The sequence below is a fragment of the Hyperoodon ampullatus genome, assembly GCF_949752795.1.
Source record: "Hyperoodon ampullatus genome assembly, chromosome: 10".
Classification (NCBI taxonomy): domain Eukaryota; kingdom Metazoa; phylum Chordata; class Mammalia; order Artiodactyla; family Ziphiidae; genus Hyperoodon; species Hyperoodon ampullatus.
The window spans coordinates 62087472-62115001 of record NC_136923.1 but is presented as its reverse complement, the minus strand read 5'-3'; the positions used below and the strand labels follow the sequence as shown (position 1 = coordinate 62115001).

General features: G+C 39.8%; 1 protein-coding gene across 3 annotated transcripts in view; it reads left to right on the top strand.

Moving 5' to 3' along the window:
• Positions 1-2306: 2306 nt before the first annotated feature.
• The window catches only part of LOC307059543 (E3 SUMO-protein ligase ZNF451-like), a gene marked incomplete at its 3' end in the record, with an annotated part of 87670 nt that continues 62446 nt past the window's right edge, over positions 2307-27530 (top strand). For 2 of the 3 annotated variants that reach the window (XM_079713604.1, XM_079713605.1), the window contains exons 1-3: positions 2307-2352; positions 2714-2797; positions 9271-9351. In XM_079713604.1, coding sequence (XP_079569730.1) covers positions 2332-2352; positions 2714-2797; positions 9271-9351 — 186 coding nt within the window. In that variant the 5' untranslated portion in view covers positions 2307-2331. Of the gene's footprint in view, positions 2353-2713; positions 2798-9270; positions 9352-10808; positions 12303-27530 lie in introns of those variants that run through there. The other variant, XM_079713606.1, reaches the window with a different exon arrangement.

Sequence of the window (27530 nt, the reverse complement as noted above, 5' to 3'; positions counted from 1 at the left end):
TTGGTATCATTCCCTTAGTCAAGAACCAAGACTTGGAATCTTAAATCCTGGATGCAGCCAATGTTCAAACAGATGGTTCTATAAACAATCACTCAACAAAACCAGCTAGAAAGTCAATAGAAAACTGATGAAATCAAAACTAAAGTTGAAGCCTGTACCTATTTGTTTCAGTGAGTTGAAGGAAGAATATCAACATGTAGATTTGGAAATTATTATAATGTGTCTGACAAAGTCTAAGAGAACTGAATTTGAGGGGTTACCAAACCCATTGATGGGTTCCCTTCAAGATCTTAACTCATAAAGCAATATAATGGATCCACAGTGAAACATAAAAAACATTTTCCCATGGTTAAAAGTTTCCATTTTGAACCCTGAACCAATCAGCAAAGAACTCTGCTTTTTCCAATTCTAACCAGTTCCCTACCACACCGACTGGCCTTAAAAGCACCCCACCCAATCTCTTCTTAATTTCCTAAGATTAAGGAACTCCCAAGCTTTGCCTATAGTTTGTTCTCCTCTGCTACACCAAGCTAAATAAAACTGGCCTTACGGGAACTACAGGCATGTCACTTAAATATTAATGGGTTTCAAAAGATTTTCTTATTAACACATAGTCCAGCTCCCCAGAGAAAATTACTATTAGTACTTAAGTCGGGTTCCTATTTCAGGCATGGTTTGCTTGGTGGTTTGATGTGGTTCTGATCATATTATATATACCTTGCATTTTTAAAAAATATGCTTTTAGAAAATTTTTTTATACCTTCCTCAGAGAATCATTGTACTGGTTCAATCTTAACACCAGTATCTATCTATCTATCTATCTATCTATCTATCTATCTATCTATCTATCTATCTACCTTGGCTGCATCAGGTCTTCGTTGTGGCATGCACGCAGAATCTAATTCCCTGGCCGGGATTGAACCCTGGCCCCCTGTTTTGGGAGCGCACAAGGAATGAAGAGTTATGAGCATATTTGGGCTCTTGTTTTCCAAGTTTTACACATTAACTCCTACCTGCAAATGGTTAAAGTAAATGTTCCACTGAACTCTCACCAGCACGTTAGGAGAATCCTAAATACAAGTTTTGCCTAGACATTTAAAAATTTTAGAAATATTTACTTTACATACAGCTTTTAAGGAATACAACAGACAGGTCTCTCATTCTCAATTTGCCTCTACAATTCTCAAACTTGCGAAGTAGAAAAGCAACTGAAAGGAAGTATGGACTATTAAGCAATAATTACTACCAATATAGGTAATCATGTGTTGGGCATGTATGCAGACAGGCAAAAAAGGCATCTAAGATTTACAAGAATTTTCCAACTTAAAGTCTTTTCAAAACCTTTACTAACAATTGTGGATGTGTAAAAAAAAAAAAAATGGGGCTTTTTGGTAAGGCATTTAAGTGAAAAAAATTAGAACACACATTATTTGAACATGAGTGAACTATTTTACAGGGCTTTTGAGCGTGAACACTGGAAAACAGTCAACTATTCTATTTTACTAAGATACTATCTGAGAACGTCTTTAAAAAGTACGTTGTAACATCACTGGCCTAAGGCCCAGTGATAAAGTTGTCTGAGCCTCGGCTCCCTATCCTACTGGGCCCAGGATTCTCTAGCCTCACCAGCTTTCTTCAGGTCAACCTGGAGATGGGAGCTCAGGGCCTCAGTTTTCCTCCTCAGGTGTATTAATATAGGCTCTGAGTGGAGACTGAGGATGGAGAACAGGTGAGCAGTGTAAGGCTGCCTCAGATTTCTGCTGTGATCTTAGAATTCAGCTAAGCATCCACATCTCCGATCCTTCGGGGAAAAAAGGAGAACTGGTAAATTAGTCTCCATCACCCGCCTGTCACTTCCACAACCACACGAAACCCATGCCTACGCCCTCCTCCCCATCCTCGTCCCCGCCCTTTACTGTAAAAGAGCCCAGCCAGCCCACCGCCTGGCGAGCGGCAGTGACGTCAGCCTCGAGGAGCGCATGCGCCGTGCCTCGGGGTCCTCTTCCGTTCTTTTCCACTAAGTGTTACGGTGGTCTCGGTGCCTTTGGAACTATAGTTCCCAGCGGCCGGCGCGGCGGAGGAGGGAGGCCGGGACTGCGCCAGGGAGGCCAGGCACCGCGGGCCTAGCGGGCCGCTCCTCCCCGGGAAGCGATTTTGGAGCCCTTTCCGCCCGTGGTGTCGGCGGCTCGGCGGCGTCCTCGGCTCGGCGCGCACGCGGGGGCGGGTCACGGCGGCGCGTGGCTGGCTGGCCGGCCGGCGGGGCCGGCGGGGAGGTGAAGCGGCGGCGGGGACGGCGGCAGCGCTGGTGCCTGCAGGCGGGCCGTCGGGGAGATGGGAGACCCAGGGTCGGAGGTGAGTAGCGGGCTGGGCATGGCGTGGTGCGGGGTCCGGGGGCTGCTGGGCCGGGCCTGGGGGCCTGGGGGACGAGGTCCCCTCAGCAACAATGGCCGCCCGGCCCGGCTCGGGAACCACTGCCCGGCGCGGGCGCGGCGTGGGTTCCGAGGCCGACTGCCTCTTGGGGGAGCGTACTCCCTGCTCCTCGGGGAGAAGGGATGCGGAGGGGCCCTTGCGGTCCACGGACGCGAGCTCGGGCTCGCGGAGGCTGGGGCTCCTTTAGGTCTCCTAGAGAGCTTTCGTTTTTCGGTTCCCTTTGGAAAAATCTTCTGTAAGTGCGGGGTTGTCTAGATAACCGTGTTTTGGCTTATTTTTATAGATAATAGAATGTGTCCCTCCAGCTGGGCCTGAGGCGTCCGAGTCAACACCCGAGGAAAATGAAGATGACATTCAGTTTGTTAGTGTAAGTAGCGACGATATTCGGGTTTTTCCGAGTCAGAGACTATGCGTGATAAGCCGTGATGTGATTACCCCTCACCTGTTCGTTCATCATGCAGCAAACGTGTGTGAATGTCTGATAGGGACTGTACACTGTGGAGCAGGGCATAGGAGTAGGGAATTTGCCCGAAGAGGTGTCTGAGCAGCCCCACTAGGCATCACAAAGCCTGTGGCCTGCGGTGCGTGTTGTACCCTGAATCTCGCCTCTTCCCCTGCACTTAGAGCCGTTCATGTACGCAGGGTTGTGGTCTCCTAAGACTGTTTTGAAATGAGGCAAGAGTAACTTCTAAAAGATAGCACACAGGTTAGGGAGAAGGGGCGGCTAGTGATGAGGAATGAGGTAGAAAACCAGAAGGGCTGCAGGAACTCACCTTCTGAGCCTGTGTGTCTCCATACCGTGAAGGTGGGTGGCTTGAAGACTTCACTAAGCTCCGAGCTCATCCTGTTACAGCACAGTCCAGCAGGCGAGGTTCACAGTGAAGGGCCCGTATCACCAGAAGCATCCTGTATCTTCTGTTTTTATTCCCTTCGGACAGTAGTTTTCAAGCATGAGTGAGTAGAAGTGTGTGGATTCCTGGACCTCACTCCAGACCTATGGAATCAGAAATGGGAGGTGGGGCCCAGGAATCTTCATGTTGGTGCAAATGCAGGCGTGTGTGAAGCTGTGAACACACTTTGTAAAACATTGGTTGCAAAAACTGAATGGGGTGCTATGATACATTTGAGGATAATTTCCACCCCACACTGTTAAAGTTTTATAAAGGCTCTGCTTAAAGTAGTAATCTCACTTAGCTAGAGAATCCTTCTACTGTAAATGATTCTTTTTGAATACTGTAGTTGAGGTTTGCTATTAAAGGTGTATAATCTTTCTTTAATTCCCTGTCTGATGTGTATTTGTATTTGTTGGTTCTTGGACAGTTTTGAAAAACTGGTTATTAAAGTGTCTTCTGTGTACCCCACCATTAGGCTATTGTGGTGATGCTGTATTGTGTTTCAGTGGGTTTGTTTAGGAGTCTTTCACAAGATCATTTCTTGGGTTTTTTTGCCTTTGCCCATGCATATGGTGCTGTATCCTTTTCATTTTAAACTTTAAAGGTTTGGGGGTGGTGGTAGAAGAAATTGTATCCTGCCTGTTCCTTCACTGTGAATTGAAGTATGTTTGACTCTTCAGGACAAATATTTCAGGTTCTCCCTGAATATGGGTATATTTGCGAATGGAGAATATTTACCTTGGTATTTTGTGGAAATTAAACTAAGAGGGACACACTTCTTTATGAACTATTGGGCTTACTTTGAGAATCACAGATGGAATCTACAAAAATAAGATTAAAAAAAATATATATATATAGGTACTCTGTGGAGTGAAGAATTGTGGTGTAGCTTGTCAGTACTTAATATAAGCATGTATTAGACTGAAGTTTAAGAATATTCTTTTAATTTAAATATTGTTTTAAATGTAGAGAATCTGTTATATCTTTGCATCCAGAGTAAAAAATATCCAATCAGTGAATTTGTGTCCATCTTGATATATCTTATATTTATCTCTCTTTCCAAATATAGGTTCAAACGTTTGATAGTTCCAAATGGAGAAGTGAATTATATGTATTAAATGCAATTACAGTACTAGAAGCAACCTATTAAAAACATTCCTTATGCCTTTATGGTGATAACACTTCAATGAATTAATGATAACTTAATTCTATTTTAAAATACATTAGAGACAGTATCTTCTCTCTCTAACCCAATCTTATACTTGACTCCTCAGGTAGTGCTTGTTCAATAAAAATAATAAATAGTCTGTGCTTAAGGTTTCTTCAGATACAAAAAGAACATTGTGATATTACTTCTTGGTTTACACTGGTTTGCATTTCTTAGTTCATTCTTAGTCTAACTTTCCCATCTTTAATCCGCGTGGTGGCACAGTAGTTTTTGTGTGGTTTAGAAAATACAGAGTTTGAAACTAAGCATGTTGAAGGAAAGGAAGGATATAGATGTGGAAGTGCAAAAATGAGCCCTTTCATTTAAATTTTATTGAAATACACATACAGAGAATTGCACAGTTCATAAGTGTACCCTCTGATTTTTGCAAAGCCAGTACACATGTGTAAACAGTGCTTAACTCAAGAGACAGAATATTACTATACAAACTTTTCATTTAGGTTTTTTGCTCTAATTTTCTGTTTAATTTAGTAATATGATCCCTTATTCAGCCACCATCTTTATTCTTTGCACTCTTTGAAACTGCAGATATGTTAGTTAATTTACTCCCAGAAAACTGTTTTAACTCAGGGCTAATGACATGATCTTTCACAGTGCTACTCTAGATATAAAGGTATAAAAACTGCTGAGACAGCCTGTCATAATCTTGATAACAGCACATGAGATTTAGGCTTCAACCAAGATGATTGGTATAATGTGGAATCATTGAACATGTGGAATATTGGTATATTTTCATAAATTACTTCAGGGGGGTCATGGACAAATAATGAGGGTGTCTTTTGGCTGGGTGTCTTGGGGTTGTATTAGCGCAATAAATAAAAATAATGTTGGAGCAAAGTCCTGAATTAAGTACCTTAGAGCTACAGAGATTAGTTGGAAGTACATCCTACCCATAAGTGTCAGTATTTCAGTGTGAGAGATGAGATAGGGATGAGAACTTTGTAAATAGTTCTAGCAGAAGGTAGAAAGTTCTTTTATAAAAAGGACAAGGTGCTGTAAAAAAAAAAAAAACCATACGATTTTCAGTTTATTTTTCATAGGTAGCATTTAGTGTTTGTATGTGTTTAAAAGAGTATTTTGAGAAGAAACAAGGAAAGTCATCAAAATGGGAGAGCAGAGAGGATTATGCTTAGTTCTGGAGGGTACTTTTTTTTAAGTGGGATAAGGAAGGATGGGCTGGATAGTATAGATTTTGAATTGTGGACTAAATTTGAACTTAGAGCAGGCATTCGGGAATCATTTGAAATGTTTGAATTGGGCGGGACTGCAGAAGTAAACTATGTCCCTAACTTCTCTATGTGGGAAAAAAAACCCGTGACTTATTTAGGGTTTTAGATTAGATTTTTGCATCTGTGCTCAAATCCATCTTCTTTGTTTTAGACTGGGGTAATAAACTAGTTTTTCCGTAGACTGTATTTTAGTGTATTGACATCACTTTCCAATTAGTAGGTATTTGGTGTTTTGGCTTTGTATGAGAAATCAGTTTTCTAATAACAAGAATGAAAGCTTTTTATTTCATTAAAATATTTTTTAAAACTTAGAATATTAATTAAACTGTGTTTCTAAACTGTTTTGCTTCTGCCTGGGCTCCTGCCCCTAAATTGTGTGGCTTTGGAGTAGAATCCTTTGATTTTGTAACTGGTACAGAGGGGATGAGAATGATGGTTCACTAGTTGATGGATGAAGCAAATTTAAATAAAATACCTTGTAATGGGAGGACCACTTGCATTTATACTTTTTAAGAATATAAGCAGCCATTATAAACATAGTAAGAAATTGCCTTTTCTTGATATTTGTATTATAATTATTACTGTTTGAGGAGAATTAATAACTTATTTTTTGGCTAGTGTTGTGAGTTATTCAGAGTTGGGGACAGTAGCAGGTAGACTTTTTCCTCAAATTGAAGGAAGAGAAAGTATCTTATCTCCGAAACTTAGGAAATAAGCATTGATTTAAACATAGTGTGTATACTTGGAACTGCCTCAGAATTATGTGATTAGAGACCACATGGCCAATGATGTGATTAGAGAACCAGATGGACCTCACTTAGTTTTCTCCTTTGTTAAATGACACAATAGTGAAGTAATGTGGGGATTGAATGAAATAACATACATGAAAAGTTTAGTACCTTTGCCTGTACAGGGCTCAGTGACACATGTTCCCGATTAGAGTAAAATCAACGGAGTGCCAAAGGGTTTTGATTCCTTAGGTTCGTTATGGTGGAAGTTTGGCCATATCCACTGTGAAAATTAGCTAAAGTATAGAGTGTTTGTTTATAAGTAATATTTTCCTTTGGAATACTTATCTTCCATTGTTTTTCCACTCAGCCTCTTTTCCTTTTTAGGTCTCAAACACATGCTGTCTTCTTCTACCATTCTGTCACTTGTAACTCCATAATATTTGTTGAGTGAATGAATACTCTCAATGACCCCTGCTTTTTCTCATGTATGGACTTCCTATCTGATTCTTTTTATTCTGCTCTCAATTAGTGTGAATCATAAGTTGTCATTGTTCAGTAGTTCAGAGGTGGCTGGGTATCAGTTTAGTGGTTGACCCCAGCAGGATATTTATGCTACTTAGTCCTTACTCCTGCCCTTTCTCCTGTTTCTGCAGCTACTTTTTCATCTTGTTTGTGACCATTTTCCTGCCCATTCTACTTTGTGCTTTGTGCCCAGTTATCCTTTCATCTCCCTTTTTTCTCTACCTGCCAACCCTTCATGGAAGCTCTGCCCCAGCCTCTGTGTGTTTCTGGTACCTTGGGGACTTTCTTGGTGTGCTGCTTCAGTGGGCGTGTAATAAACGTTCCTAACGTACATTTCTTGAGGAGAGCAAGCTATTATATTTTTATCTCCTCTACTACCTTCTTGGATTGAATGTATGATTTTGACAACCTTATTACAAATGGTAGGTTTGGGTCTTAAAGCAGGTGATTCATCTCTGTTGACCACACATTGCAGAATATCTGTCCCTCTAATCCCCCTTTTTAAATGTCCATTTTTACAGCTCAGGCAGAAATCCTAATTACTTTATTACATGAGCCCTGCCCAGAAGTTTTGCTCTCTGGTTTTATCTTAGTGGCTAAATCACCACCTGTAGGGAAAGCAGTTTCCTGCTTGGAGAGAAGTTGCAGCCTAGGGGAGAAATACACTGTCTTTGAGACTGGATGCCTCATCTCAGGAAGAGGATCTTTAACTAGATCTTAGCTTCTGTCTCTTGACCTGGGGTCTTTTTCTCTTAATTTTTCCACTGAATATATCACTTTGGCTTCCCAACAGCCGTCTTTCCCAATCCTGAGAAATCATTCCCTCAGCCATGTTCTCCCCCTATGTTCCTTTCTCTTGTTTTAAACATAGTAGAATTTTTCAAAGAATAATCTTTACTCTTGGCCTTCACTGCCTCATTTTCAGCTTAATTTTTTAGAGCCTGACTTGTATGCTCACTACTATCTTGAAAGTTGCTCTGTCAAAGACATTTAAAAATCTCCATTGTTGCTAAATTCAGTGGCATTTTTGGTTTGTTTTTTTTCCCCGGTGCTCAGTGTTTTTGGCCACATTTAGCATTGACACCTTTTCATTGAGGTTTTCTCTATCTTTAGGTTCTTTGAATTTGTGCATTTCTGATTCTTCTCAGACCTCTGATTACCTGTTTAGCTCTTCTTACTAAATCCTAAAATTCCATCATTTCCTCAAGAGCCTCCTTGAATCCCTTCTTTCTCCTCTTTGCTTTCTTCCTTGGCAATATCATAGTTTCAGTTTAGTTCTAGAGTTACTAGTCTGGTAGGGGAGCATCTTTCCAGTCTCCATTTCCAGTTACGTTCCTATACCCAGATTACAGACTTGCATTTCCAGCTGTCTGACAGGTGCCTCTGTGTAGTCTTCGTACATCATCCCATTATGGCCAAAGGAATGCCAGCTTTCTGTCTTTGTATTCCAAATTTATGTCTATCCTTTAGTCTCCTAAGCTTGAAACCTTAGAGACCACTTTGACTCCTTGTGGTTGTTGGGGTTTTGTTTTTATAGTCAATCATTTTTTGTTTTTTGTTTTCATCTTACCTGTATATCCTTTTGTATATGCACCACAGCATCACTGTTATTTTTGCCATCACCACTATTTTAGTTTTGCATTATTATGTGTGTAGACTGATTAATTATCCTGCTTTCCATACTTCTCTATGTGATTAATCTTCTGAAGGTAAGCTCTCATGATCTTATTCCCATCTTAGTATTTATTGATTCCCTTTTGCCTATAGAATAAAATCTAGGCTTTTAAGCTTAGCATTCAAGGCTTGGTCTGTGGTGGAGTCAGTATGGATGGAGAGAAAAGATGAAAGAGAACCAGGTTTGATGTGTGACTCTGTAGGAGTCGGAAGTACAGCCTAGCTCCTAGTCAGAGATACCCATCCCATCTGAAAAGCATTGGCTTACAGTATCTGACCTTGTAGCACTATTCCTGTGTTAATAATCCTCTCCCCAAGGAATCAACACAGGCCTAATACCCTACCTTGGCTTAGTCTCTTTTAGGTCTTGTCATCATTTCTTAGTCTTGTGCTATGAATATTTCCATCTGCATTTGTTCTGATTATTTTCTACCACCCATAAGGCTTCCTCTTCAGAAGAGTTCTTGCCAATCAATCCCAACATCGACAAAAAGGATTGTTTTAAATGCTAATTTAGTTTGAATAATTCTCCATGACTTGTTAATTTGTTCATTTTTTCCTAGGAAGGACCATTAAGACCTGTTCTGGAATACATTGATCTGGTCAGCAGTGATGATGAAGAGCCTAGCACCTCTCAGAGTGAGGTAAGTATATTACATTTGACTTGCATTTCTTCACTTCTGGCATTTAAGAAGCATTCTCTAAAGAGAGTCATCAAATCAGCGATGGCTGTGTTTAGGTGCTATTGTGCTTTAGAGAACGGCCTGTTTCTGTTAGAATGGCCCTGAGAGGTAGTCCAGGGAGTCCTCTGCCCAGAAGATCTCCTGCTTCCAGCTTTGTTCCTCTACTTTCAGTGAGGATGTGAAAGGATTATGTGACACAGGAAAGTTCTAAGCCTTGGAGGCCATATCTGATAAAAGGGAAATGGAATAAAACTGCAAGATTTTTGGCTCCCTTCTCCTTTCCTGTCTCTCCTCAGGTGCCCTGTAGAACTGGATCCTTTTCTTCCAGAACCATGTGGCCACAGAAAATTTGTTGTATCTTGGAAGAAAGGATATGTGAAGATCCTTTAGAAATGGAATATGGGGAAGGGTTGTGGATTATTCAGGCGTCATCCTTTTAACCTCCTCTTTCCCCCTCGTATTTGGGGTTTTCTCTCTGACCTGTGATTTATTGGTTGTGGGTTTGACCTTTAAACTTATGCTTCCCTTACTCTGAGAACCAAAGTAGCTGAGCACTTTGTAGCAATCTTGTCTTTCATTTGTCTTAGCCCGGATTTCTGTTAATGGGCTGTTTTCTTGATTCATTAGAGAACTGGCTGTGTGTTCAAGGCGGCCAGAAAGCTACTTGCTGTATGATATAAAGTATTGGGACTTGAACTTGCAATCAAAATACCTAGGTTTTAGTCTCAGCTTTACTTCTTAAGTCTGTGAATTTGGATAAGTAGCCTTTTAACCTTAGTTTCTTTACCACATAAGAATAATACCTACCTCACAGGGTTGTTGTGAGGATGAAATGAGGTAACAAAGCTCCTTGAAAACTACAAACCATAGAGTAGAACTGTGCAACTGGAAAATTTTGTTGTTCATGGAGAGTGAATGAGAGAGAATTTTTAAAGGGATTTAAAAGTGACTCTGCAGTGCAGGACTTCTAGAAACGTTTTTTCTTCTCAGTGGAACTTTTCCCAAGTTCTCTTTGCCGTTATTAACTTCTACTTGTTGCCTTACATATGTTGAATGGGATTTTTAAAAAAAATTATTTTCACCAATAGTCTTGCTGCCTCTTCTTACTCTAGCATGGGAACAAGCATCAGGCTAGGATGGCACCCCTTGACCTGGGCTTGTTTTTACTCTTTTTCATAGACACAGTGCCAGGTTAATGCCAGTAGTTGGTTTTGGGCCTTTGGGGTAGTGAAATTTGTGGATTTGACTTCTGTGGTCCCCTTGCTGACCTGAAGTGGATTGTATGTTTCATTGTTAATTATAATAATTTTAAAAATTGAGTTCTACTTACTGGACATGCATCTCTGCACTTGAAAATTAACATATTAAAAGCATATTTTTTTTCTTCCTTGGTTTTCTTGTTCATGTGGATAACCCAGAGAATGCCTGAGTCTAAGGTGCCATCCTCTGAGAGTCATCGCCCAGAAATGTGCTCTAGCTGCAGTGTTCCTCTTCCCAGTGGAGACAGCAGCTCCTCCTCTGGGAGCTGTACCAGCAGTCCACACAGGATAGTTTCTCAACCTTCTTCTGTTGAGAACCCATTGGAGAACCAGAAAAGTGATCAAAGTAATTCAGTTATTAAGATCTCTGAGACAGAGACACTTAAGCCATCACAAAATTGCCAGATTCTGCCTTCATCTCCACTTCTGGTCCCCCAAGAATCTTTGGCCTCTTCAGAGGTCAAGGAGGATTTACCTGTAGAGTCTTCTGCTTCACAGCACGGACAGGATGCCATCCTCTATCTCCAGACACAAGTGGCTGAGATGTCCCGAGTGATACGTGATCTGCAGTCCAGGAGCTGTTTTCGATTTCATCATTCTAGGCCAAGTAAGAATTCCTCGGTTCCTTGGGACATCTCTACCTCCAAGGAAGAACATTTATCCACAGTGGAAGAAGAAGCTGACTGCAAATCCCCCTCAGCTGATGACAAAGGGCAGCCAACTGACCCTAGTCAGTCTAGTTTCACAGGGCTTTTGAAAAGAATGGAACAAAGAGGTATTATCAAGAGAGTCACGTTACAGTCCGAAGCAGAACCATGCGAAGAGAAACCTGATTGTGTGACTTCTAAGAAACGTTTGGTCCCTCCACTGCATCCTCTTCTGAGAATTGCCACCACTGAGGTTTTTAAAGACCCAGCTGATTGCCATCCTTCTTCCTTCATGGGACACAGGGTATATCCTGTGGCCAAGGATACCTCTCCTTTCCAACCAAATCCACCGGCCGGGGGCCCCATCGTAGAAGCATTAGAGCACAGCAGGAGAGGAAGCACAACATCACCTCTGGATTCTACCTCGAAGGAGATGGAGGTCATGGGTTGTAGATTCTACCATGCTGCTTCCATTGCAGCCCGAGCTGCTAGCTACATGGCCTATATGACTCAGTATCAGCGTAAACTCTGGGAAGACATGGAAGATCTGGTCCATGACCCAGAGTTTGATCGTGGAAAAGCAAGATGTATAATATCTGATGGTATGGATGCGGGCCTTTGGCAGCTTTGTACTACTAGGGATATAATGGACTCTGTGGTCAGAGTTATGGCAATGGCAATAGACTACAGAAGGCAGGCTTGGCTTCGACTCACATCCCTCACTAAGAAAACCCAAGAGAAGATCTCACACTTGCCCTTTGACGGTACTTCCCTCTTCGGACAAGATGTGAATGCTGTAGTTGCAGAAGAAAACAGTATAAAGGAAAATGACTATAAAGACCACAGCAAATACTATAACCAACATCGATACTTCTATAGTCATGACCAGAAAGCACATTATCACAGTAGAGGATACTCCAGAGGGGATTGGTACAAACCCCGAAACCACCCCTATAGATACAGGAAAAAGGGAGAATCTCCAGAACGCCATGGGTACAAGAATTAGTAACCCATTCACGTTCAGCAGTGCACCTGTCCAAGATGCTGACTGTGCTACTTGCTCCTCCCATCCACACAGGATCTACAGGTAGGAGGGCACCTCAGAATCTGAACGCATGGCTGGAATGATCACAGCTGACATTTGAATTCTAGACTTTTAGAATGAAGTAAATAAAGAGACTCATGCTTTCTTGGCCAAGTGAGTGGTAGAGACGTTCAGTAGGGTTGGACAAAGGTTTACCCGTTATTTCTAGTCCAAAATAAGTCTAGAGGAGGGTACTCAGGAATCTGAATCCTCTTATGATTAAGGAAAAATATAAATATTTCTTCCCCCTCAGGAAAACCTCACTGGTAAACTGAGGACTAGGAGATTTTGGATCTGGAAATAACCTACTACTAGATCTCTAACACCAGAGGCAGATCCTTCGTTTTTAGGTCATCAGTGCTTCCTTGTTTAGGCTTCCGTTTGTCAGATCTTCATGAACCGACAAATCTGTTATAATCTCTTTATGTCAGGGTGATCAGCTCACCAGTGTCCATACTACTGTCAAGCTCTGTGAGACTTCAGAATCAGCCTTGAAGCTGTATATCAAGAACTAAAATTCAAATCAAAATTTGCAAAATCCAGTTCGCTTCCAGTGGGGTGGCTAGATGTCCCAGGTCTACTGTGGACACCAGCTGGAAGAAGACTTTCCTACCTGTGACATCTCTGTAGAAACTTTCACAGTAACTGTCTTCACCACCCAAAGCTACACAGAGAATTCTCTGCAGTTGTCACTCCTAAGTCTGTCAAGCTCTCATATATCACAAGCTGTGAGACCTGGTCATGGTGTTCTCAGAATAATCTGGGCCTTTCACCAAGATGACCTTGACTCCCTCCTAAACTCTTGAGCTCCGTAATTCATCACGCTCTAAATACAAAAAAGATAACGCACATTAGTGCCCTGGAAATCAAGGATGTTATACCATCCAGGCATGCAAATCTGAACTCTTGAAAGAGCAAGAATTCGAAATATGCCTGACAATCTGGTCCTCTGATTGTAATAAAGAGGGATGCCATCAGTCTAGATTTTACTGAGAAATCCTTCAGATTCAGAGCGTAACTGTGGATGTAGTAGAGAGAACATCTCATGCACTTCTCTTCCTGGATGTCCATTAATGATTTCTCAAGACTTCAGTGGCGTGTTCTTGGTTTATTGGTCCTTTAATCTAGTCAGACTCTTACCATGAGAGACGACTTATCTTTTCATTCTCAGTTCTTCGCATTATGATTTCTCCATCAGACTGGAACTGGCAGCAGATACCTCAGTTACATGTCCTACAGTATCTATCTCGAGGCAGTGGCTGTGCAGTGCCCAGCCCTTAGACCCTTGTCTTCACATCATGACTTCAGTGTTGGAGAAACTGCCAAATTGGAGGGGTCTGAATACATCATCTAGAATTACTTGCTTGGCCAAATAGAAAAAAATTTTATCAATAGACTCATAATTTTGTAATTTCTTGGTTTGTCGAACATCTGCATTTTTTTTTTTTTTCATCTGCTTGACCGTAGTATTTTGGGTCTACTGTTAGTGGACCATGACACTGTTTTCGGGTTTATATGGTTTCTGTTTCTTGCCATGGTTCCTGCACAGTGGTGACTGATGTTTTCCCTGGTGCCCCACTTTTTAATAGTTTATTGGAAGCCCATTCCCCCTCCTCATCATAACCATATTCAGCACCCTTTTTGTTTACTTTTCTTCCTCTCCCTGTTTGTGCTGTAGAGGTCGAAGATGCAAATATCTCTACTTGGAAGAAGTTATTTTATTTTGTCAGATAGTTTCAGGGTACTGTATTGATTCTGTTTGTCCTATTTGTAGATGAAGCTTAAGCTGCAGTCTTAATAGAGTCTCCTCTTGGCACATTTGGTCAAGTCATATCTAGAGTTAACATTTACCTTTAATTTTTCTATACTTTTCGCAAAGTTTTACTCTGTTTTAGATCTGTGCCAGTGCTCTAAAGATTCTTTCAAATTGAACCCTAGAAGAGCACTGGTAACTGTTTAAAAAGAAACAAGGGCCTAAGAAATCATACAAAGATTTTTATAGTTCACGATGTGTACTCTACCAGTTCAGCAGTCTCATGTGCCCTTGCTGTCGCACCGTAGTTTTCTTCTGTGAAAGGACTAGCCATGGGGAACTTGCTGGAGAGAGAGACCTTGACACTTTTCTGTATGGCTGCACATAGATGTTCCCAGTTGTCTGAGGCTACTTCGCAGTTGTCCCACTTTTCCATTTCTCCCTGTCCCTTCCCTGAATTGCATACTGGGTCACCAACTTGATGATTTTTGAGATACTCTTATTTTCCAGAATTCAAAGCAAAATTATGTTGCTTGAAGACCTGGTTCTCTGAAACTGCTCTGGCATTTCCACCTAACCTGCTCTTTTTAATTTTTTTATTTTTAGTTGTGCTTAAAAAAAGACAACATAAAATTTACCATCACAACCATTTTTAAGTGTATAGTGGAGTAGTGTTAACTGTACTCACGTTGTTGTATACCTCCTCCTTCCCTAAATGTTTGTAGAGCAGCATTGCTGCTGTCTTCATTTTGTGTTATGTTGCTCCGAAGCAACAAGTAGCATAGCTTTGCCACTCTCTGATTGATATGCCCAAGCATCTCCAGAGATCTTTCCTAAAAATAAAAAGGTATTGAGATATCATGGAATTGGTGGTCAGGTGGCTAGCTTCTGAAGGGGTTTGGCAGTTGCGTGGGGATGGGGCAGAGCACTGAAGTGTGGGAGCAGGTTTAGCTGTAGATTGGGTGCTTGACTGCAGAAGAAACTATTCTCAACCTGTTTTTTTAAGATTAGTTTAAAGTCTTTCTCTGGCATACTTGAATGATGATGGTGTTATAAAACTAAAAACAGGGATTTGGTGTAGGGAAACAGCCCTAATACACAACCATAGTAGTGTATGGAATTCATAATTAGATAACAAGTTTTCACATCATGTCTGCCATTTGCAGAGCCTTCAACAAGATTCTCCATCAGGCCAGCCTCTGATGTTTGAACAGCTCTAGGTCTTCTAGGAGGCCTAGCAATCATCGCAAGTTGAGTGATGTGGTGTTCTTGAAAGGGATGCATCTAATGATCCTTTTTCTTTAAAATGTTATTGTTTGACTAGACGTAAAATGTATGTGGAAATGATACGATTTCTCATGGTTACTGTGTGTACACAGAAATGCTGTTTCTATTCATTGTTATATGAAGTGCCTTTTTAAATTTCACACTATTGTTTAAAACTTAACATTTTAATGTGTTGCATATGTTGCTGGTGATATTTATGTAAATTCTGTACAGTGATTTTTTTATCTTGTAGTTTATTTGTCTTCTGTACAATTGCACTATCTAAATGTACTCTCCTTCTGAATGTTACTTTGTTTTCATTACAGCACTGTTGATCCATTTCAGAAGGTTGTAGAGTATGTCCCTCCCCCTTTATTTAAATAACTTCACAGTAGTTATTTTAGTTTTTAGTGATTGGCTCAGTTTTCTGGGCATTGAGGCAGCTTTGTTTTCTATATCTAGGTTCTAGGTTTCTGATTGAACCATTTGTCTCATGTCTAACCTTGTTCTTAGCCATGGTAACACAACTTTAATTTGATAAGTGTGTGTGTTTACTCGGTAATAAGTAACAAGGACATTAGGAAAATGAGTACATTTGTTGACACTTTATCTTTTTTTTTAAGACTGTGTGACAGCTTATCAGTGTAATTGCATTTAAACATTATTATTATTATTATTATTTACTGTGTGGCAGCTTCTTTATCAGTATAATTACATTTATTTACCTAGCCCTCAAAAAAACATTTTGAGGGGAGCATAAACTCAGGCTACTTGGGTACTGTTTAGTATATTACATTACTATTATACTAATAATTGACTGAATGATACCTAAGTGACCTGATTGATAATGTCCTTAAGGGCCTGCTCCATCCAGGATAACCTCTCAGGTACCGTGAACAAGGAGGTTGGAATCGACGCAATCTAGAATTCCTTCTAGCTATAAACTTGGATACAGAGTTAAATGACATGGATGAACAGAGTTAAATGACATGGATGAACAGAGTTAAATGCCACATTCAGTATTCTTGAGGATATACTTAATTGGGATTCTGGTAAAGGTTAGAAATTATGGATTAGATATTTGTAGAAATAGTTTAAAGACCGCAATAACTGAAAACTTTTTTTTTTTTTTTTTTAATGTGAGGCATGTTTTGCCCAGACTTGCACTGTTTAGGTTCCATTGTCTTTTGAAATTTACCATTCTTACTTAGTGTTAGTGGCTAGTCCAGTAATTGACTGTCAGATCTGTATGCATCTCCTTCCTGTCATTTAGTTGGCTGGACCTATTCTATATAGTTCTTCATTAGTGTTTACACCAATCAGGTCTTCATTTTTCACTTAAGAAAATAAACAGGTGGAAGTCGTCAGTAAGCTGATGACAATCACTGTATTGAATGCAAATCTTTCAGTTATTTATCCAGATATAACAAGTTTTGTAAGCCATTAAAATATGTTATGGAATGTCTCTTCCTGGGTGAATGATGAGAATATTGTTTTATTAAATCTTTTTTTCTTGTATTGATTAGTGGGACGATATCTTTGTACTACTTTGTCTTTTCGTTTGCTTGACTTTATAAGAATGAAATCTTTTTTATAGTAGTGTTTGGTACCATTGAGATACTCCTCAAAATTAGGTTTGCTTCCCGTGGATATATCTGGAAGTGATCACAGGCCAACCACGTCCATTTGATGTTAGCATCTCAGTTATTTCGTTCTTTGTATTGGGTCTTTTCTTCCCCTTTATGTAAAACCTCTTTCTAAAAGGATGTCTGATCTTCCTTAATCTCTTTGATGGAGATTATATTTTTTATTCTACCAGTCTATACTAGCCAGGATTTTGATGTGGCTTTTTATGTTTAAATACAATGCCTTCCGCATTATTGTAAGAGATTTTCTAGTTTTCTCTTAAAAATGTCCTTTTTAAAAAAAAATAGCCAGTCCAGTCTCACACTATTTGGCTATTGAACTTTCATCAGTTTTTAATGCCTTCTTGTTTACTGGTGGTAGTATTTTCTCATTTCTGTAGAGTCTTTGTGCAAACATATTATTACATGTAGTTTGTGGTCAATTGCATTTTTTCTCTTTAGTAAAAATTTTAAGTTCATCATCATGAATTTATAGTACAGCCCTGACATACACTGTATCTTTAACAATCAGGTTTTTTTCTAGGTCGTAAAAACTTTACTGATTTTGTTGAGGTAACTGTCTATTTCAAGTGGTCTATTGGATTTTCTGATGCCTTGTCAACTCGGTAAGAGTTCTCAGGTTGTCTGTAGTTTCTTTTAGGACTTTGGAGATCTCTCAAGTTGTATTGCGTTTTCTAATATTCCTGAGTAGTGTATTCCTTGGTAGAAGTGAAAGCAGATCCTTTATATCTGGTAATATTCAAAGAAATTCTTTGACCTTAAATGGTTCAAGTGTTATCTTGTGGTTCTGTTAGTAGTCCCTTTGTAAGACTAACTTTCATATGCTTTTTTTTCCCCATGAGCTATCCTGTGCTTTCTGTTTTCTTTCATTATCCATAAAAGTGGCTCTATCACAGCATTCAATTTTAAGGGCTACAGTTAGACCTCTTGTTAACTCCTGGTTTTATGTTATGGCTGTGTTTCACACTGCCTTGACTTACAGTGTAGTGATGTGCTAAAATAATTATGTTTGTGGTCCTTCTATCTATACTGCTTTTATTTAGTGAGGCAACAGTGATGTGGATGATAGGGGAAAAAGACATTTTCCAAGTCACTAAACATAGTTTAAAATTTTCAGTTCTATTTTAAAAAACATTTAATTACATTAAGCTTTCTGCTTTTAGGTGTGCAGCCCATTCCTTTCTGCCTTAGGGAGAATAATTGTAATTACTTTCATTTAGATTCGTAACACGGAGTTGAATGCGTGTTGGTCTTTGCCTAATGGTTTATAACAGCTCCTGTTTTCTTTTGCTTTTGACAGAAATATATTTTGACAGATGTTGGAAGCTCTTTGATAGTATTGGGTCTAATTGGCATCTTCCTACCTGGGAAGGATTAGAGGAGAGAACCTCCATTGATAGAGCGTATATGTACCAGGCTGTCTGTTGGTTGCAAGGGACTCTTGAGGCAGAAATGCACTCTTATTTTGCAGATAAGAAAATGGAACTTATATTAAACGATTTGCTCAAGTGGTGAGCTTTGAATATACACTCTGTTCCTCCAAGTTTCAATTCAATGTTGTACTCAGTGGCCTTCTTTTGTCTTTCAAGCGCCACTCAAATCTTAACCTCTCTGAGAAGGTAATTTGTCAAATAACTACCCTTCTTCCCTGGATTTTGTGTTTATGGCTGTACTCTTATCCCTTATTACTTGATGTCTTTATTAACTAATTCCTGGTTATTTCACTTGTCCAATCAGAAACCCTAACCTTCATTCTCACATTGAGTTTTCACTGTGCTGGACTGAGATGATTTCTGGCTACGTTGTCGTTGGCTTCTGTTTCATGGATTCCTTATTTGTGTCCCATTCATTTTCAGCACTGATCGTTTCAGTCATGGTTCTTGATGCTTGTGTTTTTCTTTGTTGTACCTCTTTTGTTTGTTACATGCTTTTTGTTTCAGATATACACTTAAATTTTTTTTTTAACTGGTGTCTTGAGGATACTGGCTTAATGAAAGGAAGGTGGAATGCTAAGCACATGGTATTTGAATTCCAAAGAACTTGACCTGAGTATTAGCAAGTCAATTATTCTCTGAGACTAAGTTTTCCTACTCTCAAATGAGGTAATAATGCCTGGAACTTCAAAGCCTGTTACAAATTTCCTTTCTATAGTGGTTATGCTGTTTCTACCCACATTTGTAGATTTCTCATAACTGTGGGATGGTATTGGATATAAATACAGATATACCTTAAGATGTATTTAATAGTATATAATAGTTCATGTCATCACGTCATGTTCCCCTTGTTTACAGTTTTTTTTAAGGCTGAACCATTAAGCTACATATAATACAAGCTCAACAATGGATAAGTCATTGAAAGATGTATTTAAAATAGTCTCTTAAGTGCAAGCTAAGAAATGCTCCTAATAATAAGAAAAAAATTAAAAAGAATATAGAATGAAGAGCTAGAATGTATAGGTATGTGTATACAATTTTTGATGGATGGTATTTTGTCATTTTGTGTCTCTGATGGAAACAATCAGTACCTGCTATGTGCAAGCAGGCCCTGAGGAAGGTCTGTGGATACTGGGAGTTAATAAGAGATGGTATATTCTCTTGAGAAAGAAATACCAACACAGTGTAATTGTCCTATTTAGAGGAACGCCTGTGATGAGGTTGGAACAAAAGAGACGGCCATCTGAAGTGGTCCAGGAAAACTTTTCTTACCAGATGCTTGAGCTGTGGTTTGGAACGTGATTGGAGAAGATTTACCTGGGCTAGTGGAGAAACAGGAGCCAGACATTCAGATGAAGGAATCAGTGTGTGCACGAGTGTGGGGAACATCGTGTATCTGGTTTTTCAGAATTATAAGGAACAGCCGCTATGGGTGCAATTGTAGGAGATCAGGTTGAAGAAAGGATAAAGGTACATGAGAATGTATTGGTTCCTACCTATTCCAAGCATACTAAGATATGTAGCCGTTACTTGTAAGGTCGTAGCAGTAGTTTGTCTAGAAGTTTCTTTGTCCACTATGGACATCTAGGCAGTTCCTTTTTTTCCTTGAACTGAGCCAAAGGAAGGCTCTCCATCATTGCACCTCTAGCCCCAGGGACGGCTCCAGCAGTGACAACAAACTGGGGCCCTGTGGGAGAACAGCTTTGATGATGAACAGGATGCTGCTGCTGAAGAGGGAGGGGCATTCCATCATGGTGGGCAGGTGCACACTGCAGCACCACCTGTGGGCCATGTTCCTCACTGCAGCTCAGTGAGGCTTGTTTCCCTGTGCATTGGCTTACAGATAATTTGAGCGTGGACTTGGAGAAAATGAAGGTATTTCTTTAAAATGTTGCTTCTTTGGAGATTGGAGATGTGTTGCACAGGGCCTGTGGACCTTGTGCCAGTGGCAGCACCTAGAGCACGTTTTGTCAACTTCCTTTTTGTTTTTTCTCTGCTTTGAGTTTTTTTCCTTGCTCTGGTTGCCACTTTCACCTTTTCTTATCTCTCTCCACAATTCTTTCTTTTCTTACTGTGCCAGAGGTAGAGCAGTGGCACTCAGGGTTGAAACATTGTAACTCCCTTTTGTTTTGTCACAGCTTCATAGTAGGAGATACTAAAAAATTCTCCTAAGTTCCAAGGTTGTTTTTTGGGGGGTTGGGGGGGTCCTGTGTCTAAAGAGAATCAAAATCATTCTGCCTAGGAGGGGAGTTTTACAAATACAGATATTGGTAATTAACCCAAAAGACACTGTAGGAAGAATCTTATTGAAGAGGTTTGGTGGTACGAGCCTTCTTCACTGAATAGTACTTTACAGAATGGTGTATATCTATATGTATGTTTTAAAGTTTGTTCCTATAAGGCATATGTTCCATGTACTTTGTATTTGTAAACAATAACCAGTTTGGGGGTGGGAAGGAGATTGCTTTGTACAAAAGGGTTGTTTCCTGGTTTTAAAGCTTTGCTGCTGGAGATGGTAAATAAATATTGTACAGCTTTGCTGTGTTTATCTCTTCTGTTCTATCTGTATTTGAATATAAAATTCTTGAGAAAAATTGTTGCTTTTCAAAATGTTATTTGGGGTGTGGTTTCAGTTCTAAGGTGCGTACAAGGAGATTCTGGTAAACAGAACTTATTCTGGGAGTGTAAACCTCATAAGACCAAACTAGAGACCCAAGCTTTGAAGGGATGGGCAATGAGAAGCAGGCTTTGAAACTGGAGCTTGTATGAAGTAAAGCAGTTGTTTCAGGAATTCTGTTCAGCCTGTTAACTGAAAATGGCTTGCCCTAATTCTTGATTAATATGTTTCTGTTATGTTTGGGCAATAATGTAATCCAGTCACTGCACTTCTAGATACAAAAAGAAACTTGGAGGGAAAAAGTTAAATACAAGATTATGTTCCTTTTAGAGACAAAGTTTCCATTTGCGTTTATGAAGGATAGATGTTAAACTTACATTTTTAAAAGGCAAAAAGTAGTGATTTAAGCCAAATTCATTACATTTCCAAACAAAAGATTGAGATCCTCGAGACTTTTTGTCTTTATCCTGCATGCCATGTGGCACAGCCAAAATAATATATATATATATAGAGAGAGAGAGAGAGGGAGAGAGGGAGAGAGGGAAATAGAGACTCTCCCCTCCCCAATATATTTCTTAGGACTTCCCTTTCCTATGCTTCTCCCCCTAGATAACTGAGCGGTTACACTTTCTTGCTGGTCATTTGCTATCATTGTGGACTCTTTAATATTACTCTTTAGTAGTATTTAATATAGAAGTTAATCCAGGGTAATCACAACAAGTGCTTCAAGAAGGATGACTGAAAATCTGTAGCTGCTAACATTCGAAATGAAACTGAGAGCCCATTATTCTTACCATTGGGAGCCAATTCCATTTCTAGTTTGAGAAGTTACATATCTGAAAGCCTGACCTTCCTTAGAAAAACTCCAAGGGCCTAAAAGCTTCTTTAGACTATAGGCTTTGGGGGAGATAGGCAAATCTAGCCTAAGAAGAGTCCTGGAATTTTGTGATTTCACTTTAAATTACAATTCAGCATTGTGGCACTAACAGAATGGTGGAAATTCGCAAACTGATAGATATATTGGCCCCTTTTCATCTTAGTTCTACAGGAAACATTTAAGACATTTTCATGTAGCCTGAAATCAGTTCACTTTCTGCCCATATTCTGACAGTACTGTAGCTTTGGTTCTGCAGTTGGGTCAGTAACAAGGTGGCCTGCAGTAAGTTTTCCCCCCGTGTTCTGATCAGTTAAAATTTATTTCTGAACATATTGATTCTTTGAATTAACAGTTAAACTTCTGTGCAAAATAAGGCCTTCTGTGACCTAATGGGTTAAATCACTAACATGCATTTTAATATCAATGATCCCTCTGTTTTTCCAATGCCGATATGTTCTTCCAGAACCACAGAAGAATGTAATTCAGTGAGATCTGAGGCCAGCCCTCATTTTGGATCACTAACAATGGAAATCCCAGGGACTTGGCTTTCTGGAGAGAGTGAGTGTTCATAGATAACCTATTACTCATGCCTGGCTTTAACCAGCAACCTTGATCCCCAAACCCAAGTTTGTGATGGAAAAATATCAAATGAATATCACCCTGCTGCACATGCTTAATTTCTTTCCTCTTTAACACATTCTTGTTTAAAGTACTTCCATTTTGTCATTTTTAAATGGCAAAGATTTCAAAGTTGAAGTTCTTCCTTTCTCTAGCTACCGTTTCTTTTCATCTACTCCCAACTGATTGTCTTTCGATTGTCTTTCAGATCTGCTTTTCTGCTTTCCATGTAGGTAGCCAGAGTTCTTTTTTTCTTTTTTTTTTCTGGAAACGAACCCACCTTAGAGGGGAAGGAGAAGGAGACCAAACACAATTCTGAATGCCTTTTGTTTTCAGCATCAGGACCATAAGGTCTTTTGAGCCCTTCAAAGTCATGAAAGTTAATAAACAGATCAGCAGAATTAATTGGAAATAACATAAGTAATCCTGTTATTGACATAACCATATAGTTAAATAAAAGACAACAGGCTACTGATAGCTAAATATAAGAAAAATAATTTTAACAACTTAATAATACCAACAGGTTATACTCACTTGACCTTTAAAAGGTAAAGTTCTAGGGCTAGAGATTAATTTTAGAATGAAGTTGAAGAGATCCAAACAAAAGTTTAAATGTTGATTAAAGGGCTAAATAATTTATCTTCCTAGCATATGTGTATAGCTTGAAGGGAGTAAAGTTTTAGGAGCATACTTATATTTTGACTAGTGGATTACTAAAACTTTTTCCTGTAGGATATATAATTGCTGTATTTCTGGCATTAGTTTTCATTTAGCTTTGCATCCAGAGTTTATATTTACAGTGTAAATCAGAGGATCATTACTTGTGCTTTAATGTAAACTTTAAGAAGAATAAATATTATGTAAAGTTTTCCTGAATGAGTATAACTTGAGAAGTAATTCAGAATGGTTATTTTGTCGTGGTTTGGGAAAAAGTAAAATGATAGTGGAACCATCAATTCAAGGTAACTCTTCCTGGGTTAGGATTACCTTAATTACCTTAATTAACCTTAATTAACCCAAAACATGGCCTTCTTCCTGTCTCCAGAATATTCACATAGTTGTGACACAACAACATATTTTGTCAGTAAATCCTAATTTGCACCTTGTCTACCTCATGTGTTAACATGACCTTGGTTTACCTGGCCTTCCAAGCATGACTTTTGCTAGCGTTTAAAACTTAAATAAAATGTCATCTCTGTCTGGAAAACTAACACACTCTAGGTCCATGTTTAAATACTGTTAACTTCTTTAAATTAAAAATTCTTTTAGAATCTACTCTACATTTCCTTCTCAAGGTAGTACCCACATTTTAAAGAGATTAATTTTTTATCTTCCCAAAGAGTAAATTTCATTTGCTTTTAAGACAAAGAGATAAACTTATCTCAGGATCAGAGCTCAGATAAATGAATTTTTATGACTATCATTTTTAATAAGCTGCATTGTCCTATGACTTGTAAAAGGACATTTTGAAGTTGGTAAGATGCCACCTACTACCTGGTGCAGTGGTATAGGCTGGCCAAGTGGTCAGAAATTTAGTTTGGGACTACTTTTACCCAAAGTGATCCTATGAACATTCTTTACTGCAGTGATGTAACCTTGTACTAAAAATACCACCTCTGCCTTGTTATATATGCTCACTTCAGTGGAACTTCTGTGTACTTGGAAAATCACACCTGCTGTTTGATTTGGTTGATGCAACTCTATCCCAATTTAGATAAAATTTGGGTTGTACATATATGATTGATTTGCCTAAAAAGGGATATATTTTATTTTATTTTATTTTATTTTATTTTATTTTATTTATTTATTTTTTTTGCATTACGTGGGCTTCTCACTGCTGTGGCCTCTCCCGTTGCGGAGCACAGGCTCTGGACGCGCAGGCCCAGCAGCCATGGCTCACGGGCCTAGCCGCTCCGCGGCATGTGGGATCTTCCCAGACCGGGGCACGAACCCGTGTCCCCTGCATCGGCAGGCGGACTCTCAACCACTGCGCCACCAGGGAAGCCCGGGATATATTTTAGTTAGTAACACAATCTTTCTGGTAGAAAAACATTTTAAAATTTATTTATTTATTTATTTATTTATGCATGCTGCGCCAGGTCTTAGTTGTGACATGCGGGATCTTCGTTATGGCATGCGGACTCTTAGTTGCCGCACGCGGGATCTAGTTCCCCGACCAGGGATCGAACCCTGACCCCCTGCATTGGAAGCGTGGAGTCTTACCCACTAGACCACGAGGGAAGTCCCTAGAAAAAGATTTTTTTTTTTAATAGAAGCCCATATGATTTAAATTTATTTATTATTTATTTATGGCTGTGTTGGGTCTTCGTTTCTGTGCGAGGGCTTTCTCTAGTTGTGGCAAGTGGGGGCCGCTCTTCATCGCAGTGCGCGGGCCTCTCACTGTCGCGGCCTCTCTTGTTGCGGAGCACAGGCTCCAGACGCGCAGGCTCAGTAATTGTGTCTCACGGGCCCAGTTGCTCCGCGGCATGTGGGATCTTCCTAGACCAGGGCTCGAACCCATGTCCCCTGCATTGGCAGGCAGATTCTCAACCACTGTGCCACCAGGGAAGCCCTAGAAAAACATTTTTAATAGAGTTTATGTTTTAGAAAAGTTTTAGGTTCACAGCAAAAAAAAAAAAAAAAAAAAAAAAAAAAAGGAAGAGATCTCCCATATACCTCCCCACCCCTCAATAAAGCTTCCCCCATTATCAACTGCCCCCAACATAGTAGTACATTGGGAATAATCAGTGAGCCTGTGGTGACACGTTATCACCCAAAGTCTGTAGTTTGCATTAGGGTTCACTCTTGGTGCTGTACATTCTATGCATTTGGACAAATGTAATAAGGTATCTACGTTTATAGTGTCATATAGAATAGATTTCCTATGCTAAAAATCCTCTGTACCCTGCCAGTTCATCCCTCCCTCTCCCCTAACCCCTGGCAACCACTGATCTTTTTTTACTGTCACCATAGTTTTGCCTTTTCTAGGATGCCATATAGTTGGAACCATACAGTAAATAGCCTTTTCAGATTGGCTACTTTCATTTAGTAATATGTATTTAGGTTTTCCTCCATGTCTTTTCATGGCTTGGTGGCTCATTTCTTTTTAGCACTGAATAATATTCCATCATCTGGATGTATACAGTTTATTTATCCATTAACCTACTAAAGGTGCTTTGTTGCTTACGAATAAAGCTGTTACAAATAAAGTTTATGAATAAAGCTGTTATAAATATCTCATAACACAGGTTACTTCACTCCTAACTACTGTTTGGTTTATTTGCATGTTGTTTTTCTTAGGAAGAACACTTCATCTGCAAAGAAAGAGGGTTTTATTTCTTCCTTGATTTGTGGTTTGGTGTGTGACATTAATTTGGGGAAATTATTGGTCATTATTGCGTCAAATAGTTCATCTGTTCCTTTCTCTCTTTCTTCCCCTGGTATTCCCATTATGCATACATCTTTTGTAACAGTTTTTGGATATTCTGGGTTTTTTTTTTTTTTTTCGGTCTTTTTTCTCTTTGTCTTCCAGTTTTGGAAGTTTCTGTTGACATATTCTCAGGCATGCAGATTCTTTCCTTGGTGGTGTACAGTCTGCTGGTGAGTCATGAAAGGCATTGTTCATTTCTGTTGTGGTGTTTTTGATCTCTGATTTCTTTCTGGTTGTCTCTTAGGATTTCCATCTCTCTTACATTACACATCTGTTCTTACAAGTTGTCTATTTTTTCCATCAGAGCCCTCAGCATAGTGATCATGGTGGTTTTAAATTCCTGGTCTGATAATTCCGGCATCTTTGCCAGGTCTACCATTCTTTGCTCGCTCTGACTCTTCAAACTGTGTTTTTTGCCCTTTGGTATCCTTGTAATTTTCTCTTTGAAAGTTGGACGTGCTGTCGTGGGTCAAGGGAAGTTTGGTAAACAGGCCTTTAGTGATGTGTGGTAAGGCTGGTGCTCTGTGTGACTGGTCTCAGCCTTGGAGAGCCTGTGCGCCTGGACTGGGAACCCCGGCGGTGCTTCTCAGGCCTTCCCCTCACCTGGGAGGGTAGCTGCAGTGGCCTGAAATGGCCTATTTCCCGTCTCCCAGGTCGGTCAGGCTCTCTTGAAGTAGTTTCTCTTGAGACCAGGCATCGTTAAGGACAACGCTCTGACATATTTCGAAATGCTTACTTTTCTTCTCCCCCTGCTGGAAACATGGTGGGATTTTTCTCCAGTCGTCACTGTGAGAACCTGGTAGAGCTTCTGAAGGTAAACTCGCAAAAAGAGTAAGGTCCCCCTCCTTGACTGGGTCCCCCTGGAGTTTAAGTCTTGTTAATACTTGTCCACACTGAGCTTCCAGCACTTGGTCAGTTACAGTTCAGGTTTTCCTCCCCAGCAGTGGTCCCGCTGAGGTTTCCACCTGTGGGTTCCTCCTCCACTCAGTTGTGATTCTCTGTATCTGCCCCTCTGTCTCTCCCATTTTTGCATCAGTCACTTACACTGTGACCTCACTTCTATGGTGGATCTAAGAGAGGCTGTTAATTTTACAGTTTGTTTCAAGCTTTTTACTTGTTAGGATGGAGTGGTGACTTCTAAGCTCATTCCTTAAATGTTGAGCCAGAAAACAGAAGTAAGAGCTATCCTTTTTAATCAATAATTTTTCTTATGTAAATACTGTCCAGGAATTGCTGAAAAGCCGGAACCAAGGGGGTTGGTGCTATTAGACTTCTAGGGGGTGGACCAATGGCTTGGCATTACCTTATAGGCTCAGAGCAAAGCAGTGCCAAACTTTTCAATATCCAGATGATTATAAAGTAAATAAGGATGATTAATAGGTTATGTAACTTTTCAAAAAACAAAGATGCTGGTGGGTGACTGGCTGTCCTACAAAATACCACAATTTTAAAATATAAAACAAACAAGACAGGTTCTTAGAAATTTGATAATGATAAAAGTAATTAGTTC